The sequence below is a fragment of the Podarcis bocagei genome (genome assembly GCF_964188305.1).
Source record: "Podarcis bocagei genome assembly, chromosome: 3".
Classification (NCBI taxonomy): domain Eukaryota; kingdom Metazoa; phylum Chordata; class Lepidosauria; order Squamata; family Lacertidae; genus Podarcis; species Podarcis bocagei.
This window is the reverse complement of record NC_138127.1, coordinates 39,688,740-39,707,949: the sequence shown is the minus strand read 5'-3', so window position 1 is coordinate 39,707,949 and position 19,210 is coordinate 39,688,740. Positions and strand designations below refer to the sequence as shown.

General features: G+C 41.7%; 1 protein-coding gene across 1 annotated transcript in view; it reads right to left on the bottom strand.

Annotated features, from left to right (window-relative positions):
• The window catches only part of NT5DC1 (5'-nucleotidase domain containing 1), a 150,749-nt gene that overhangs the window by 50,552 nt on the left and 80,987 nt on the right, over positions 1 to 19,210 (bottom strand). Inside the window, exons 9-11 of the mRNA XM_081186695.1 lie at positions 6,171 to 6,289; positions 5,141 to 5,299; positions 328 to 496 (exon numbers count right to left, since the gene is read on the bottom strand). Coding sequence (XP_081042821.1) covers positions 328 to 496; positions 5,141 to 5,299; positions 6,171 to 6,289 — 447 coding nt within the window. The remainder of the gene's footprint in view (positions 1 to 327; positions 497 to 5,140; positions 5,300 to 6,170; positions 6,290 to 19,210) is intronic.

Here is a 19,210-nt window from a genome sequence, read left to right as displayed (position 1 = left end):
CGGTAGTTTGAATCCCTGCAATGGGGTGAGCTCCCATTGCTCGGTCCCAGCTCCTGCCAACCTAGTAGTTCGAAAGTACGTCAAGTGCAAGTAGATAAATAGGCAGGAAGGTAAGCGGTGTTTCCGTGCACTGCTGTGGTTCACCAGAAGCAGCTTAGTCATGCTGGCCACATGACCCGGAAGCTGTCTGTGGACAAACGCCGGCTCCCTCGGCCTATGGAGCGAGATGAGCACACAACTCCAGAGTCATCCACAACTGGACTTAATGGTCAGGGGTACCTTTACCTTTAAGTATTGGAAATAACTCTCAAGATTATTCATTCTTACCTGCTATTGCTTCAATACTTGGGATTGTGATGGTGCTGTAAGCACTAACACATTTGCAGGACCACGTAGTTACTAAAGTTTCCTCTGTATCTTCCTTTCCTGAAATGGTATCCACAAAGAAAGAACCCCACTGTTTAGAAACAGAAGGAAGAGCTTTTGGATGCTGTCCCTGAAACATAAACAAACATGGATATAAATACAAGTCCCACATGTGCTCTAATGCATACATGCATGGAATTTCTGTATAAAATCATTCTGAAATGAAGTGGTTGCTAAATTTGGTGCAGAAGCTACAAGAAATGCTACAAATTACAAAGGCAAAAGCCCTTGGGCTAAATGAATGCAATGCAACTAATAAATCCTCATGGTAGTAATTCTTTGGTTCTCCGAACACCCAAGGAAATTTAAAAGAAAAGAAATCACCATGGGGATGATTTACTTTGTTTTGTCTAAATCCCCAAGCTTGCAGGTGTGGGTGTGTAGAAACCCCTGACTCTTGCATGGCTAGTGTGTAGCATTTTGGACAAAGGTAAGATTCACACCTATTTTTCCACCCATTTTTGCCTCTGGCTCTGCTCACCACCAGCATGTGACTCTTGAAAAGTTGCCGTGAAAATGCGGCTTTCAAGTTGAACAGGGTTCCCCACCTTGGAAACTGAAAGCTCGCAGAATGTATTTGAACCAGTAGTTCCTGTACAATGATTACTGATACGGCTTAGCACCACCTACACCCTGCATGCAGGAGAGCTTTCTGTTCCCTTCTATAATGGAAAGGGTTCCATGGTCAGAGTTTTTTCGTAGAAGAGAAGTTCCTGCACACATGGAACTTACCGCAGCCCTCACTGGACCTTCCAGACAGTAGTTAATCTACTCCACATCTTTCTAGGTTAGCTAATTGTGAGCAAAGTGAAGAAATATGTGCAGGGAGTCTAGTCATATACATCAAGGTGAGAGTACTGAGGCAGTTATAAAATTTTAGGCTTCAGGCAGATCAGGCTATATCATAAAGTCGAACAGCATTGGTGGCTATGAGGCAAAGGGTCCCGTCCCCCCTGCAGAACCCCCACAGCTTTGGAGCTATTTGCAAACTGGAGTCTGCCAGACCATCACACTGCATGTATCTGTAAAGACCAAAATTTCACTTTTGGGGGGTGGGGTGGCTTTCTTCTAAAAATATGTGTGGGTGTGTAATTTCTGGTCTGCTTTTGTTGTTGCATTTGGTTACATTTTAGTGGTTTTTTGCTTGCTTGTTTTATTAATGACTGGTTATTAGAGTTTTAGTTGTATGTCTATATTTCATTAGAAACTGCCTCAAAGTAAGTTACTCTGAAAGGCGATATATTAATATTTTAAGTAAATGAAAATTGGGAGCATCATAATCAAATGCGACGCCAGCTGTTTCTGCCTGACACTTCCACTGGCTGATTTTTGTACTTCCCTCACTTAAGATTAAACAGAGGAGGTTGACTGGGATAATTTTAAAATAACCCCAAAACTGTGTATAGGAGACAAAAGGAAATCCCTTTGCTAATTGGTCTTACTAATTGGTATATTCTGTTGCAGGGATGTAACTGTTATGGGCTGCTCTCCTGTGAAAAGGAGTATAATGAACTAACACCCCTGACCTATCCTAGCCCCACTCAGCTCAGAATCCTTTGATCAACCCAATTGGCTTCTCCTCTGCTTGGTGCTGTCACTGGTGGTAGATATAGGAATTCAACACAAGCCTCTGGGGTAATTACAGAAGCTGCCTGGCTGAACTAAAGGTCTTTAAGGACAGACCATGCAGGACAGAGATTAGAGTGCAAAATCCAGGAAATGGACACCAAACTAATTCCCTTGGAGCACATGCAGGATTCCTAAAACTGCCACCCGTCCCTTTGTTTGGTTAGAAGCAACTACCAACACCCTCAGGAAGGCACAGGAGAAAACCCCTCTCCCTGGTGGTAACATTTGTTCTGAGTATTCTGAAAATATGAATACACGTGCGGTTTTTAAAAAGTGTTAGCAGCCTGACCTACATGAAGAGCCTCTTGTTTTGATTTTTGTGGGGTTTCTGTTGCAGTGTAGAGCTGGGGAATAAATTTCTTTCTTAAAGGGTGTGTTTGTCTTTTTCCCTGGCTTTGCCAAACACAGGAAGGAAACTGCCATTTGAACACATTTCCCCCCTCTTCTGACTTTGATGTGCTATTCTACGCTATTCAAAAACAAAGAAAACCTGCATGACACAAAAGGCAAATAGTGTTATTATTATTAATAGTATTACTATTATTACCATCAATCACAATTTAGTAGCACTCTCAGTGTATCAAGAGCTTCATAATCTTTTATTTTGTTTATTCTAACATAAGATGAGATACGTAATTATCCCAAACTTATAGATGAAGAACCAAGGTCAAGGGAATAGATGTTTACTCAAGGCCATTCAGTAAAATTAATGGATGAATAGGAACCACACTGTCTCCTTATTCATGCCCTCTGTACCTTAAATCATTAACTTCTTGCAACATGTCAACAACATAAAAACTTTTTTAAATGGTTTCCTTTTAATTTTACTGTCACTATACAATGGTACCTTGGGTTACATACGCTTCAGGTTACATACGCTTCAGGTTACACACTCCGCTAACCCAGAAATAGTGCTTCAGGTTAAGAACTTTGCTTCAGGATGAGAACAGAAATTGTGCTCCGGTGGCACGGCGGCAGCAGGAGGCCCCATTAGCTAAAGTGGTGCTTCAGGTTAAGAATAGTTTCAGGGTAAGTACGGACCTCTGGAACAAATTAAGTACTTAACCCGAGGTACCACTGTATAGGGGCATATGTACTGGGTCATGGTTTCGATCCCCATGTTGGGCAAAAGATTCGTGCATTGCAGGGGGTTGAACTAGGTGACCTTTGAGGTCCCAAATCTACAATTCTATTATTCTGATTAGTGCTTATTTGTGCTTGCAAGTACGGTCAGTGCAACATTCCATACTGGGTGACGACTGTTGCTCAGAGGAAGTGCACCAGCTTCACATGCACAAAGGCCTAAATTTAATCCCTCGTGTCTCCTGGTACACCTGGGAGCAACTTCTTCCTGACTTCCAGGAGAGCTACTGCTGGTCAGCGTGGACAATACTGAGCTAGATGGGCTAAGGGTCTATCTTGATAGAAGCTTCCTGTGTTCCTAATGAAGAACATCGTTTTTCTGCTCGTACTTCAAATTAATGATTGCAACTTCTTGGCGACCCACCAGGGAATTGTTATGCACAAATTCCATCGAAATGAAAAGTCTAGGGTTCTTTCCAGCAGTGGCCCTCTGCTGGCAAAAGGCTTCCATCAGCATAATGGAAGGAAGGTGGTTCTCTCCCCTCTCCCCTCCCCAGTTTCTCATTTTTATCCACACCCCACAATCCTCTGGAGCAGATTTGAAGGGACGCATGTTGACCTGTCAGGAGAAGGGGAATGGTGAAAATCACCGCTCTTCCTGTTCTGCTGATGGAACACTCTCCTGGATCAGAGTGCCTTCCGTCCCCAAAGGGACCCCACAGATACTTCGTTTCTAGTTATTGCCAGCTTCTCTAATAGAATTTCCTGGTGGATTGTGCACCCAGTGAAGGTGAATATATTGACAGATTTAATAACGATCAAGAGGAAAAACAACGGGATTTTTTTCTTGGTGAAGATTAATACAACTATAAATGTAGCAGTGATCAACAAAAACAAAGAAAAAGGGAAACGTAGTAATTTGTACTGGGGGTTATCATTTCTGGCCAAATAAATGTTTGTGAGCTGAAACATGGAGTTTCAGCTAAAAGAGCTAAGGAGATATGTACCGTATTTTTTGCTCCATAACATTCACTTTTTTCCTCATAGAAAGTAAGGGGAAATGTCTGTGCGTGTTATGGAGCGAATGCCTGCGGGTGGCGGGGGGATCTGCTGCAGTCGTGAGCAGAGGATCCATGGTTCCCCTTCCTTTCCTCCTCCGTGGCTCGCTTTGCTCGCTTTGAAACAGCAAATCGGGAGAAGAGCCACTGAGTGGAGAGAAGAGAGGGACAGAGAGCCTGGTTACAAAGCATGGATCCACATGGATCCTCGGGATTTTTGCATTGGGCTACCCCAAACTCACCATCAGATCACATGTCTGTGGCCACAGCATGAACCACAAAAATGATACATCCACTGTTTCGTTTAGAATTTTTTTTTCTTGTTTTCCTCCTCTAAAAACTATGTGCGTGTTATGGTCGGGTGCGTGTTATAGAGCGAAAAATACGGTATGTATAATGCATAAATCTGATGCATATCCAAACACGTATGAAAGCACAACTGAACACAGACACCACCAATATGCATTGCATTGTTTTAAGTGGGATGTGCTTTGGAATGTGCATTTTTAGACACATTCCTATTGACATTCTGTCACAACTAATCCTGCTGAATTAGCCTTCAAAGTATTTCTAGATAAGAAGTTTAGCACTAAAAAAATTAAAAAATAAAAGTCTAGTAGCACCTTAGAGACCAACTAAGTTTGTTCTAGGTATGAGCTTTCGAAAGCTCATAGAACAAACTTAGTTGGTCTCTAAGGTGCTACTAGGCTATTTTTAAAAAATAAATAAATAAATAATATGAGTATTATATGAAAAATAATAATAAAAAAATAATTATTTCGACTGCGTAGGACCAACACAGCTACCTACCTAAGTTTAGTATTGTCACAGAATTCTGCTGTACTTATATCTGAATGCATGCAGAGATCATAAAGTTATGATGTTTTGAATTTAATATAGGTGGGGCTGGGATTACATGGAACCTGGATATTTAGCATCCTTACCTCATACTTTCCTTTCTTCTCTAAGGGTTCGGACTCTGTCTCTGTAGGCACCATAGCAGGGTCCCCTTGAAGCTCCTCTAAGATGAGGACAGTCTCCCAGTTACTATAGTGATGGGCTGAGAAAATATCTGAGTGCATGCTGTCCCCAAAGTAAACAACCTGAAAGTGAAGCAGCAAGACAGTTGCATTCTGCATGCAGTGAAAAGGCACAATGAAGCACAGAAGAGTTCCAAAACAGCCAAATAAAAGGCATTGAAGTGCAATAGATATTTCTCTCCACCCTCCTCCCATTCCCACCCCAAAACTACAGTAGATTGTTATGAGGTGGCTTCTACATGGGACAGGAGAGTTTGGCAATGGCTACTGGCATTTTTGGAGCATCAGGCAGAGGGAAATTAGTCACTAAATTAGAATAAAGGAAGCTTATATGTGAACTTTTATTGGAAAAACGAGTCACATCAATCCCAGGTTTTCCTCTTTATGTGCCCAGGTGGGCTTTGTAGAGATTATGCAATTAAAATCCAAGAAAAATACAGAATAAAGAACAAACACTGTTAATTATCATATCATGCTACCAGCTAATCTTGCTGATGCTCAGCATGCAGTCTGAAAGGCAATTTTCTTTGGCCCACCAAAGTTTAAAGGTTTGATATAAAACATTCCCCCGTTTCACTCATAAGAAAAAAATAGCAAGCTTTTTTCAAAGGTTATTTAAGTTGAATGTCACACATGTCTCTGGGTTGTTTTTTACCTGGCCACAAATATTGATGCATTGCTAGTAAGCATTAATATTTATAATAAAGCCTGATAATCTATGGCAGAGTCAAGATGTATGGTAAAATTTTCTTTTTGTGTCCTGCTCCTGACCAATTCATATATTACACTGCTACCACTGTTGTAAGTTATCAACTCTGCTGCCTCTGAAAAGTTTATCAGTTGCACTAATACACTGAATTCAGGCTGATGTTGAGAAAGCAGCTGCACAAAACGATGGCCTGTTATTTTACTTAATCTTCGTTTTTCTAAATACCTTTGGTTCTAGTTTGCCAGTCATCTTCTTCAGCAACTCATACAAATGGGTTGCATTACCTTGGGAGTACCAGCCAGGTTTGTCCAAGGATAAGAGGGCCTCTTGTTCCTCGTCATTCTCTGAAGGAACAAAGCAAATTTACCCGTTTTAGCAAAGACACAATGAAACCAACCACTCTTCTGGAAGAACTGCTACAGAGAAACGTTGACCAGGCATAGCTTTGGGACTGTTACTGAGTGATTTCTACATCGTAACCAACACAATGCCTTTCCTCATTGCTTCCCATTCTTGGGAGTCACCAACAACCATTGGTGGATGAAGGTGGGGGCAAGGGGAGCGGGCCACCCCAGGTGTCATCCCGGGAGGGTGACACTGCGGCCGCCCTCGCCCCCCGGAACACTTGGCACTTGCTGCACACCCTGGGACACTCGCCACTCACACCCTGGGACATGCACCGCTTGCTGCACACCCCTCTGACATGCGCCATGCCCCCTGGGGCATGCGCCAGCCACGCCCCTGGATGTACGCCACTCCCGGTGCCAGAGCAGGTAGCCCCGCCACTGCCAACAACCTCAACAACTTGACTGATTGTGCAATTTATCTCAGAGAGACCCTTCATTCTGCTTGAGCCATTGCCTTTTAAAAAATTCTTCATTGAAAACAAAATAAGGGCTGCTGTGTGATGGTACTTTCCAAAAATGTAAATGGCTCATGCAGAAGCTTGTGATGTTACATGAAGATTGGCCAGTGAAGGAACCAGCAGTCTTTCTTTCTTTCTTTCTTTCTTTCTTTCTTTCTTTCTTTCTTTCTTGCTTGAAAGAGGATAAACTCTACATGGTAGTTATTTGTATTTTGTCCTTTACAAAACATCATGCAAGAGGTTAGTACTGGGTTACAGCAAGTGCACACGTGAAGAGAAAAAGATGAAAGCCAATAGCACGACTGGGACTACTGCCAGGTTGGAGCAATGGAAGGACTCGGTCAGTCGTAGCAGGTTCATGTCCAGTTAGTCAAAGCAGTGGCAAAATGGACTAGAGGGAAAGGACTGACAAGATGGGGGGGGGGGAGAGAAGGGCAGAATGGGAAGGCAGCAGGGCAATCAGAGAGCCTGGAGGGCAGATCTGCAGACTAGCAGGCAGACACAGCTATGGAGAGAGACCCATGGAGCCACGTCAGGAGGAACTAAAAGATTGGCTGGAGGGGAAGAATCAAGTAGCGGCCTACTAGGACAATAAGGGCCCTTCTTCCTCTATGCTGCAGCTTCACACAGCTCACCCCAAAGGGCACCAGGTTTAAACAATGCATTAATAGAGAATTATCACTCAGATGCTATCTGCTCATTATAATGACAAAATTATAAGGTAGGCCACTCTGTGGAGCTAACAGATACACATGAATACAAAACAAGACTAGAAACCATTCATGTTAACAATGCTTCCAAACACTTTATTTTTTCAGGTAACAATGCTGCAAGCTGCAACTTGCCGCAAGTGGCAGCCTCATTTTCGTATTGTGTATCTTACAATATAAGTCTGTAGGTGGATGCTCTCCCAAGAGCACATCCACAGAACAGGCCTGAGATGTGTCAGATATGGAGCAAGAATAACAGGGGTTTGAAGCTTTTTGGCAGATGAGGGATCTGTGCAGGTTCTATAAACTGCACGGTTGTACTCTAGGTGGGGAATCATGTGTTTCTGCTTTTGTCAGACTACTTCCTATGCTTCTGGCTTAGCAATACAAAGGCTAAACTAAAAGCACAAATTCAGGCTGCAATCATATACACACTTGCCTAGAAGTAAGTCTCAAGAAATTAACTGGGAGCAATTTCTGCATATACATATGTAGGAATGCACTATCAAGTTCTTATTCACACAAAGCATACCCTGGCACAGAATCCATTCCACCAGGCAATAGGTAGATGATCTCCCTTCTTGTCTTAACAATCTGCTTCACAAGCACTTTCACATGTTCCGCTATGTACACATTTACACTGTGTACAAGGAAGAAAAAATGAAATGGTTTCAATTCCCTTCAGGGGCATGCCAGGTTTCCAACATGTGGTCTGTGTTAATGCTTTCACAAGAGTGGCCAAAAGTGGGTTCAACTAAGAATTCATTTACACAGTAGCATTTTTTTTAATGATAAAAGATTACTTGTAGACAAAATATTTATTTGAGATGTTTCATAACTTGGACAAAAAGAAAGGAAATTCAAAGTTAGAACAGATGCTTTATTGTCTTTTATTCATGCAGAAAGACTCTTTTCCTTTTGTGCTTTTTCGCATTAGCAAATCATCAGCAATACGGACAAAGAAAGTTGTGTTATTCTTAACTCATCATTCCTTGGTTTATTTCTTAGTTTGGTTCAAAAGCATTGGTTCCTTCTGATGGTTCTTCTTTGTTCTATTAATATAATTCTATTTTAAAACACTTTGTTGTAGGAAACAACAAAGTTCAACAAAGTTAATAAGAAAGACAATTGTTGCCTTGCTATTGTTATTTTGTTGAAAAGGGCTGCCAAACACTCGCTTCAAGATAGCAGAGCAGACAGATAAACCTCATATTTCAAAAGGATGGCATGTCCATAAAAACAGAATGTTATTATATGCAGTTTCTTCAAAGGTTTTATAATAAAACAATTCCTAAAAATGCTGATTTGTCCTTCTGCCCATGCCAAATCACAGTGACCATCTGTAAAAGCCCGCAGTTATATTCATTAGTTTCTATACAACCTAGGACTTTTAGAATACTGGCACTAGAAACTTTTGACTGATCTTATGTGCAAATCTTGTAGACAAAAAACTTATATTTCAAAAAGAGAATTAAATATGTTCATGTACAGGTAAACTAATACCTGCATGCACACGCATAACAGCCTTTATGTTTTCTGGCCACCTTCTTCTTCTTCTTCTTCTTCTTCTTCTTCTTCTTCTTCTTCTTCTTCTTCTTCTTTTCTTCTTCTGGATGGTGGCTAATGGATTGAGGCTAATGGACTGAGGTTGAATCCTTACAAGACAGAAATACTGTTCTTGCGGGAGACAGGGGGTGGGCTGGTGTAGAGGACTCGCTGGTCCTGAATGAGGTAACTGTGCCCCTGAAGGACCAGGTGTGCAGCCTGGGAGTCAATTCTGTATCCAGGGCAGCTGTCTACCAGCTCCAATCTGGTATGCAGGCTGAGACCCTACCTGCCCACGGACTGTCTCACCAGAGTGGTGCATGCTCTAGTTATCTTTTGCTTGGACTACTGCAATGTGCTCTACATGGGACTACCTTTGAAGGTGACCTGGAAACTACAACTAATCCAGAATGCGGCAGCTAGACTGGTGACTGGGAGCGGCCACTGAGAACACATAACACTGGTCCAGAAAGACCTACATTGGCTCCCAGTACATTTCCAAGCACAATTCAAAGTGTTGGTGCTGACCTTTAAAGCCCTAAATGGCCTCGGGACAGTATACCTGAAGGAGTGCCTCTACCCGCATCGTTCTGCCCGGACACTGAGGTCCAGCACTGAGGACCTTCTAGCGGTTCCCTCACTGCGAGAAGCAAAGCTACTACAGGGAACTAGGCAGAGGGCCTTCTCGGTAGTGGCACCTGCCCTGTGGAATGCCCTCCCATCAGATGTCAAAGAAATAAACAACTACCTGACATTTAGAAGACATCTGAAGGCAGCCCTGTTCAGGGAAGTTTTTAGTGTGTGACATTTTAATGTATTTTAATCTTTGTTGGAAGCCGCCCAGAGTGGCTGGGGAAGCCCAGCCAGATGGGCGGGGTACAAATAATAAATTATTTATTTATTTTTTAGTTTTTTAGTTTTTAGTTTATTTATTAGATTTATATACCACCCTTCATCATAACATCTCAGTGTGGTTCACATTATAAAATACAGGAAAAACATGAAAATAAATAAAATGAAACGATACAGCAAAACAATAACCTCCCCTTTCCACAGACACATTTAAAAGGCTGTAGAATATTAATCAGCCAAAGGCCTGGTGGAAGAGGAACATTTCCAAGTGAAATCAACAGGACGTAAAAGCACTAAATTTATGCCCAAAGAAATACAGCAATATATTTCAGCCCTATAATATGCAGCAAACAGTATCTTTTTCTTCTTTTTCTTCCTCCTCCTCCTCCTCTTCATCCTCCTCCTCACCAGTATTTTGTGCAAGTCTAGTATGTTGAAAAACTTGTATTTTGAAAGAATAAAAACTTTTTTAAAAAAAGATGCATACCCACAAGTAAACAAATGCCCATGCACATGCCCACAACAGACATCTGGTTAAGAGAACTCATGGTGCACAGGGAAGTAGCATTTGAGGGGCGGGGGCAGCACACAGCTCAAATACATGCCATGAAGCACCACCTGCTAGAGTGGCTAGGAAACATGAGGTAGATTTCAGAGGCATAAAACTGAAATATCTCAAGTTTCTACAAATGAGCACAAGCTGGTACCTGGAAAAAGCTACCACTGACAACTTTGCGTGGGCACATCCACAGGGGAGAAAGGCAGAAAAAGAAAACTATTTTGTGTAAACTTTGTGGCCCTGTGCAGACATAATGCTTAACACAATGCCTACCTTCTTTAACTATGGTTAACACTATGTATGAATGTGAAAACAAGGGTTGTAGAGCCTTGTGGCCTTCCAGACTAGACAACAATTCACATCATCCCTGACCATTGGCAGTGCTGGATAGGGCTGAAAAGAGTTGGGAATCAAACAGTATCTGGAGGGCCACAGGTTCCACATCCCATACTGAAACGAAGCTCAAAGTGTGGCTGTCAATGAAGATGTGAAACTGAATGGATTTAAGAGTATCTTCCTCCTTTCACATAGCTTGGATGACTAATTGAATATGACAGTTGAATCTAGAACAGGCAACCCCAAACTCGACTCTCCAGATGTTTTGGGACTACAATTCCCATCATCCCTGACCACTAGTCCTGTTAGCTAGGGATGATAGGAGTTGTAGTCCCAAAACAGCTGGAGGTCTGAGTTTGGGGATGCCTGATCTAGAATAAGGGTTGAATCATGAGTACACTGGGTCTACTCTAGGCATTATTAAGCCTGGACCCAACCCAATGGTATGAATATCACTCAACAGATTAATAATTTAGCTACCTTGCTTTGCAGAATGAATTCTTTCTCACATTTTTCAAACTTATTTTAGTCTGAACTATTATTATTATTATTATTATTATTATTATTATTATTATTATTATTAATTCTTTAGCAGCTCACAAACCACACTAAACCAGTCCAACACAGGAGCATGGATCTAGCCTTTAGTATATAGTCAGTCTACACTACAGGTTAACTGTGGGTTCAGTCAAAATCAGTTCGGTGTTGTTCCTCAGTAGACTAGTATAGAAGACAACCACTGTGAGTTATAGGCAACAGTTTAACCTTTCCTAATCCCTATACTTAGATCATTGCCGAAATATGATGCTCTCTCTGTCTTATGGGTTACATTAATCACCAGAAAGTCTTAGAACTAATTATAACATGCTTAAAATAACTGACTTGATATTAATGGTAATAAAAAGCAGAATGTGTTTCCTGTGAAAAACAGTTTATTTTAAGGACTAACCCTAGTAAAAAAAACCCCAACAACCTGAGCTTTTTTTTAAAAAAGAACACACAAATGAACAGTGAAGCTTTTAATGAAAACCAGCATGCATAGCTGCATGGAAACTATGTCTAAAGGAAGCTTTTTGGCAGTTGCTGCCAAGCTTGAATCTGCAAGGAATGTAGTACGCAAAACCCTTCATTTTTAGTTCTCTCATTAATTGCTCCAAGTCCCGTTTCACAAATCCCACTACTAGCTGTAAAAATGATGTAATTGTGTTTTAGGAACTATGACACATCATCTAATATTTACAGTAAACTGCAATAAGGAAAGCAGGGGGGAAGACTTGCTTCTTTCAAAAAAAAAAGTAGTTCCCAAATGCTATTAAATTTTGTCCTCATAATTTTTTATTTTTTATTTTAGTGAAAGAATGTGTCCTCAGTATCACCTCACATACAATATTTTCCATATCCATTAGGGTTTTTAAAAACAACAACAACAATATCACAAATACTCATTTCCTGCCGTACTTCTATAATAAGCAGTTTGGTCTGACTGGCAAATCTTTAGCATATTTTTCAGCATACTACTAAATCTGTTCATTTTGACACAACATTCCCATTGCCAACCACTTTGGTAGGAAGTAGATGATGTCATTAGCTACCTTCCCAGTCACGTAACTATTCTGCGTGCAGACACACACGCCAAGGATTTGCTAAGGATCGTATCACATACGAAAGAGCAACAAACCTAGGTTTGCTCTATGTATATATTTGGGGCAAGTGATACATTATGCTAAATGCATGGATACATTTAAAGTGTATTGAAAACAAAACAAAGGCAAAACAGCAGGCATGGGAATCAAGTATCAAGACTGCAGTGCAAGTGTGTGGGTGGGTAAACTCTCCTCATGCTATGTTCCTATGACCATACAAAAATTGCATCCCCCAAGCCTGCTATTTCCCATGGCCCTATTAGTAATTTCCTTCAATAGCAAATAGCAGTTCTGGAAAGATTTTTTTTAAATTGGGCTTATGGCATGGGGGAAAGGAATAAACTGCTTTCCACAGAGCCCTGATCTGATTTCCCGTTCAATAGAGATAGAGAGATAGATGATAGATAAATAGATAGATAGATATAGATATAATTAGGTTGCCCTAGGGTACTAAAAGGTTTGAAAGTGTTAGGTGTATGTGGCACTAGAATTGGAGTTGCTGAAGAGTTCACATTCATTCATTAACACAGTACACTTTGTTACTAACACTAATGTAATCTGATTTCTAAACAAATCCTGAAATTTATTAAAATGGATATTTGATAGTGCAGCATCTTCAACTGGGAAGTCCATTATTTCCGCAGTGGAACATTTATTTTAGGTGCATTTGGCCGGATGTGCTGAAAACCTTTTCAACCCTCAACAAAAGGAATATTATGTCTGTCTACTCTCTGGAGGAAGCAGCACTGGTTTCCTTTGAAATGGATTTTGCATAGCTTCCATATCGCTTTAATGCCAAATGCAGCATTTAATATCAAAGCAGAGCAGATGGACAGGTTCCCTGTGTCTTTACGGTGGAAGCTTTGCCCAGTACTTTTGGTGTTTAGATTTCTGAATGGGGATCTTAGGCCCTGAATATAATACAAAAATATAAAGCAGCTGCCTTTTCAAGTTCTACAGATCTACTCAGTGACCCACCCAGAGGTCAGTTTTCCTTATTACTTTGGAGGTTGACAGACAATAGTCCACCAGAATTATATGGCTTCTAATTTTAAAAAACAATTATTTGTTACTAAGCATAGGAACTTACATCTTCAAGATTGCTTTTTAACATCAAACAATTTATGGTCTTTCAAACGGTGTGTGTGTGAAGGGTTATTGTTTTTGTTACTATGTTATGTATGTTTGTGTTTTCGTATTTTAAACAGCCCTGTGATCCTCGGATGAAGGGCAGTATAAAAAATTAATAACTAAATAAATAGCAAAATAAAAATAAGCTGGAACAAAAATGAAGATAAAAAGAGTCCATTGTGCAATAGAATATGGAAGGCTGGCAAATGATGAGAGTAAATTCCTCAACCTCTGAAAAGAAAAGAACTAGAACAGAGACCAGAAAAATGGAAAAGGGGCTTTATCAGCAAGCTCAGTTCCCTACACACCCTCTACACTTTCTCCACAACATACGCCCTTGCAGATGCTTCTCAGCCTTGCAAATCCTGGGAATATGCTGGTGGCTAGAAAAAGCCCAGCCTCCTACTGGAAATGTCCTAACTGCCTTTATTTGTCCCTCTCCCAGCTTTCCCAGGGGGCTCAATGGGTTGTGCCGAGGAGCCAACTTCCCTCCTGAGCCTTGACTCTACCCATTGATTCCTGCACCTGCAACTCATTTGCTTCTGTGATGCTGTGGCTGCTTCTCACTCCTCCCTGGCCTATCAGTGTTGCCCTCATTGCCAGGCTCAACAGTGACATCACTCCTGTCCAAGCCCAATGCTGTCACATTTTTCCACCCACCACTCTTACCCCAATCAGCTTGGTTCCCTCACAGCCCTCTCATGTCAAGATATCTGAGGTGACCAGGGCACTCTCTAGTGCTGGGGTAGGCAAACTAAGGCCCTTGGGCCAGATGAGGCCCAATCGTCTTCTTAATTCAGCCCATGGGCGGTCTGGGAATCAGCATGTTTTTGCATGAGTAGAATGTGTCCTTTTATTTGAACTGCATCTCTGGGTTATTTGTGGGGCATAGGAATTCGTTCTCTCCCTCCCCCCATATAGTCCGGCCCACCACATGGTCTGAGGGACGGTGGACCGGCCCATGGCTGAAATAGGTTGCTGACCCCTGCGAGTGCTTGTGGCTGATGCAGGAATCCTGCATCTCTACAGCATGCACCCCAGCCTCAGCAGTGTTAATACTGCATGGATTTGCACGCTGCTGCAGTCCAGTCGTGACCGAGCGCTGGGGTTGCAGCGCTCATCTCACTTTATTGGCTGAGGGAGCTGGTGTACAGCTTCCGGGTCATGTGGCCAGCATGACTAAGCCGCTTCTGGCGAACCAGAGCAGCGCACGGAAACGCTGTTTACCTTCCCGCAAGAGCAGTACCTACTTGCACTTGATGTGCTTTCGAACTGCTAGGTTCGCAGGATCTGGGACCGAGCAATGGGAGCTCACCCCATCACAGGGATTCGAACCGCCGACCTTCTGATCAGCAAGTCCTAGGCTCTGTGGTTTAACCCACAGCACCACCTGCGTCCCTAATGCTGCAGAGGAGTAGCCCTAGGCAAATGGTCAGAGGCTACTCATGACTATCATCCTACATGGTTGTTGGAGTCATCTGGTAATTCCGACAGACAGAAATTCACCATGCAGCAACATGTGCAAGCTCCTCCCTTGTCATGGTCCGATCACTTCCTGTGCTATTGTGCAAAAATAGGGCTGCACCACTACAGTGTAGAGGATCAGGCCTGGAATGACTGCTCCAAATTCCCAGCATTTTCTATCTGTTCAGATTACTTAAAGCATGCCAATAAAATTCCTGAGAATGACCTTACTCAACTGCCTTAAAGGTTTTCAATAAATAAACAGTAACTTTTTTCTAGTGAAACCTAACCAATCTTTGCATTAATCTAACTAAGTGAATTCAAGTCCCTGACAGAATGATTTATATATTTAATGCATTGACACTAAGAGCTCAAGTGCTGCAGCAAAGCTTATTTTCAATATCAAGACAAGACATTGATAAGCTACTGCTGCTCCTCTTTTGATCTAGGGTCTATGGGTTGTGGATGGTTCTTTAACAACTCTTGTAATGGTTTGCTCCTAAGGATATTTACTCACCCACATCAATCACTCTTCTGAATACAATTTTGGATTGGACAAAGTAGTCATTCAGGAATGCTACACACAAAATGAATTCCTTCACAGATATTGCCATGTATGACATTTCAAGTATGCTTTACGTCCCTTATCATATGTGCATATATCCTTTTTTCTGTGGAAACCCACAGCCAACTGAGGTTTCCAACCATGCTGAAAAGTTGACAGGCAAGCAGGTATGCTGGAATGGGAGATCTAAGAGCTATAAATAATTGCATAGCATTTTCCTTTCCTAAACGTTTATGAACAGTAGCTGTGCTTTTATTCACGAGCATTGCATAATGCTATCAATGGTAGTTTTTGTTTTTCCCACTTCAGAGAAGCCATTATTTTTTCAGCCATTAACATACTATAGATTACAACGCTCCATGTGTCTGTAATGATACAAATTAACTGAATAAGTTTCATATTTATATTTGTTCAGAATGTCTCTATAGTACAACAGTTCCACCAAAATATGCAGAAAAAAATCAGCTTCTACCATAGTGCTCCAATACATACTACAGTGGTACCTCGGGTTACATACGTTTCAGGTTACAGACTCCGCTAACCCAGAAATAGTACCTCGGATTAAGAACTTTGCTTCAGGATGAGAACAGAAATCATGCTCCGGTGGAGGCCCCATTAGCTAAAGTGGTGCTTCAGGTTAAGAACAGTTTCATCTTAAGAACGGACCTCCGCAACGAATTAAGTACTTAACCCGAGGTACCACTGTATTCTAAACATATTAGTTAGCCTTAGATATGTGTAATACTGCTACGTTTTGTATAATGCTCTTTAAATTCAATATTTAACCTTCTGGAAGAGAACTAATTTTCTAATGTAATTCCTCGAATGACTAAGTGGAGAGCCTTTTCCAGTGGCTTCTTAACTTCATTGTCTTCTGGTTTTAATTTTATCAAATTGAGTGTTCACCATTATGCTATATTTCATATTTGTACACCACTTCTGGTACTTTATAGAAAAATGAATCACAGAAATTACTCATCAGTCAATCAGTCAGAAATAAACATGCCTGATTTCATTGTATACAAGTGTGTGCAAAATACAGATACAATTTCCTACATAGCAATGATATCCATGTAAGAAGTGTGAAGGAGCTATAATACCACATGGAAGACTCTGTAAATTATGATGGCCCTATCCTACTTTCAAATAATCAGTTAAATATTATGAAGAATCAACTTAGAGAGAGAAAAATATTGGTACTTTGAGGGGAAAAGCACAAGGCCAAGTGCATCAGAATTTACACTAATCCTATACTGGTGACCAACTCTACAAGGAAAAACTGATGAAACAAGTGTCAAACATGAAAATGAACTGTCATGCATTCTGAGGTTTTTGACCTTTAGCATTTGCTGCCTGAATCTAAACAAAAGTAAAAGAAGAAATCTGAGGCGTCTTTTGGAAGCATTGAGTCCAGTGTCCAACTTAATGAATTTCAGCAACAGTTCCAATTCTGACGTCTAGTTATCCAACACTTGAAATGGTTTATGCATTACAGCGGTCATTTCCCAAACTCTTTAAATCATCCTGTGCATTTAACCAAAATATTTGTTGGGAATGATGAATGAACTCCCCATTGCTTGTGTTGGATTGAGAGGTAAACAAGCTAATCTTCTCACCCCACAGAAAAGGGGAGTAGTGCAGCTTATTTCTATACCAACTTGATGTTAGATTGCAAGTTAATTTAAATACATTTGTATTGCTTTATATCAGGGGTTGCTAAACTCTGGCCCTTCAGATGTTGCTGGACTACAACCCTAATCATCACAAAGTTTTCACTTCTGGACTAAACCTCTGTCAGCCACTAAGAATCATGTGTTCAGGTGTTCCCCCACTTATGCGAGGTTTACATTCCCAGACTTCACGCATATAGGAGAAATCACATATATAGGGAGGGCGTTGTTGAGAGAGGCTGGGAAGCAGCTCTCTCTTGACAGATCTCACCCATCTGCCTGCCTTTCCTGGGTGACAATGCACTCTTCTTCGTATGTAACCTGTCTGCCTCTGGTGACTGGAAAGTTGAGCTTGGGGTTAGTGTGTTGGTGGCCAGGTGGCTCCTTGCGCCCAGTGCCGCAGCAGGGCCTCTAGGCTCTCTCCCTGATCATCTTGGAAGATGCTGGAGACTGTTTCCTTTTATCTAGTTTCTCTCCCCCCCCCCCCCGAGTAAATAATGTTGCTGCCTGCTTGTGGGGCGATGAGAGAGAGGGCAAGGCTGATAGGAGGGTGGATGGACTCTCGGATCCTGCCCAAGGAACAAAACTGATATGACTGAGCAAGGAAGGGAGGGACGGCCAGAGGAATGGAGCACCCTCCATGCAACAGCTCCGCTGGCCAGGAAGAAGAAAGACAAGGAGGGTTAGGGAGTTGGGGCAATGATATACAGTGGTACCTCAGGTTAAGAACTTAATTCATTCCAGAGGTCCGTTCTTAACCTGAAACTGTTCTTAACCTGAGGTACCACTTTAGCTAATGGGGCCTCCTGCTGTCGCTGCACAATTTCTGTTCTCATCCTGAAGCAAAGTTCTTAACCCGAGGTACTATTTCTGGTTTAGTGGAGTCTGTAACCTAAAGCGTCTGTAACCCGAGGTACCACTGCACTTGGAGTGGTGGTGCAAGCTGTTTCCCCCACTCCCCAGTTCTCTTTGTGCTGTTTTGTCTCCATTTCCTGGTTCAAATCATTTATTTACATATTTCACAGTGACACGTGTAAATGTGATCACGCATGAGTAGAATGCATGTAAATAGGGGGACACACACTGTCTGTAGTTCTAAAGTTTACAGAAGAAATCTGCTATTATACAGCTAACAATAGTTTGTGACCAATTTCTCTACTCATTTTCAACAAACAAAGGAAACTCTGTTCTTGGCTAAAAGAAATTACTCTGGCTGTTCTGCTGTTGCTCTTTGGTAATTTTTCAGTCTTTGAAAGGCAGAAAAAACACACCAGATATAGTGTTTACTTCCTCTCAGATTCACTTCCCGATTCAGAAGTAATCCCCTAGGGTATGAGGGGGAATGCTAGGGGAATTCAAAAAAAGAAAAAAGGGAACTCTGCGCACAGTGATCTACTTATTTTTTTGCACTGCTTTTTACTTGATAGGAATTTTGTACAACCATAACCCTCTAAACCAAATGTGGCCCACACAGTATGTATGGCACCTTTCCAGAGACTCAATAAACCTGATGTAGCTGCCTGCTAGGGTCTACAGAAATGGGAAGTCTAGATATTTAGAATGTTGTGTAGGGTGTATTTAGAATGTTGTGTAGTTGTGTAAAACAACTCTGGGTACAGGTATTTTTTTATGCAATGTATTGTTTTGCCTATGCTCCGAACCTGATTGATCACCATACAGTGGTGCCCCGCAAGACGAAATTAATTCGTTCCGCAATTTTTGTCGTCTAGCGAATTTTTCGTCTTGCGAAGCACGGTTTCCCATAGGAATGCATTGAAAATCAATTAATGCGTTCCTAGGGAAACCGCTTGCCAGGCTGGCGGTGCGGAGAAGGGCTTTTCTCCCCACCGCAAGCCTTCAGGACAGGTACGGGAACAGAGGGGAAGGCGCGCAGCGCTTTCCCTCTGTTCCCGGGGCTTGCGTGG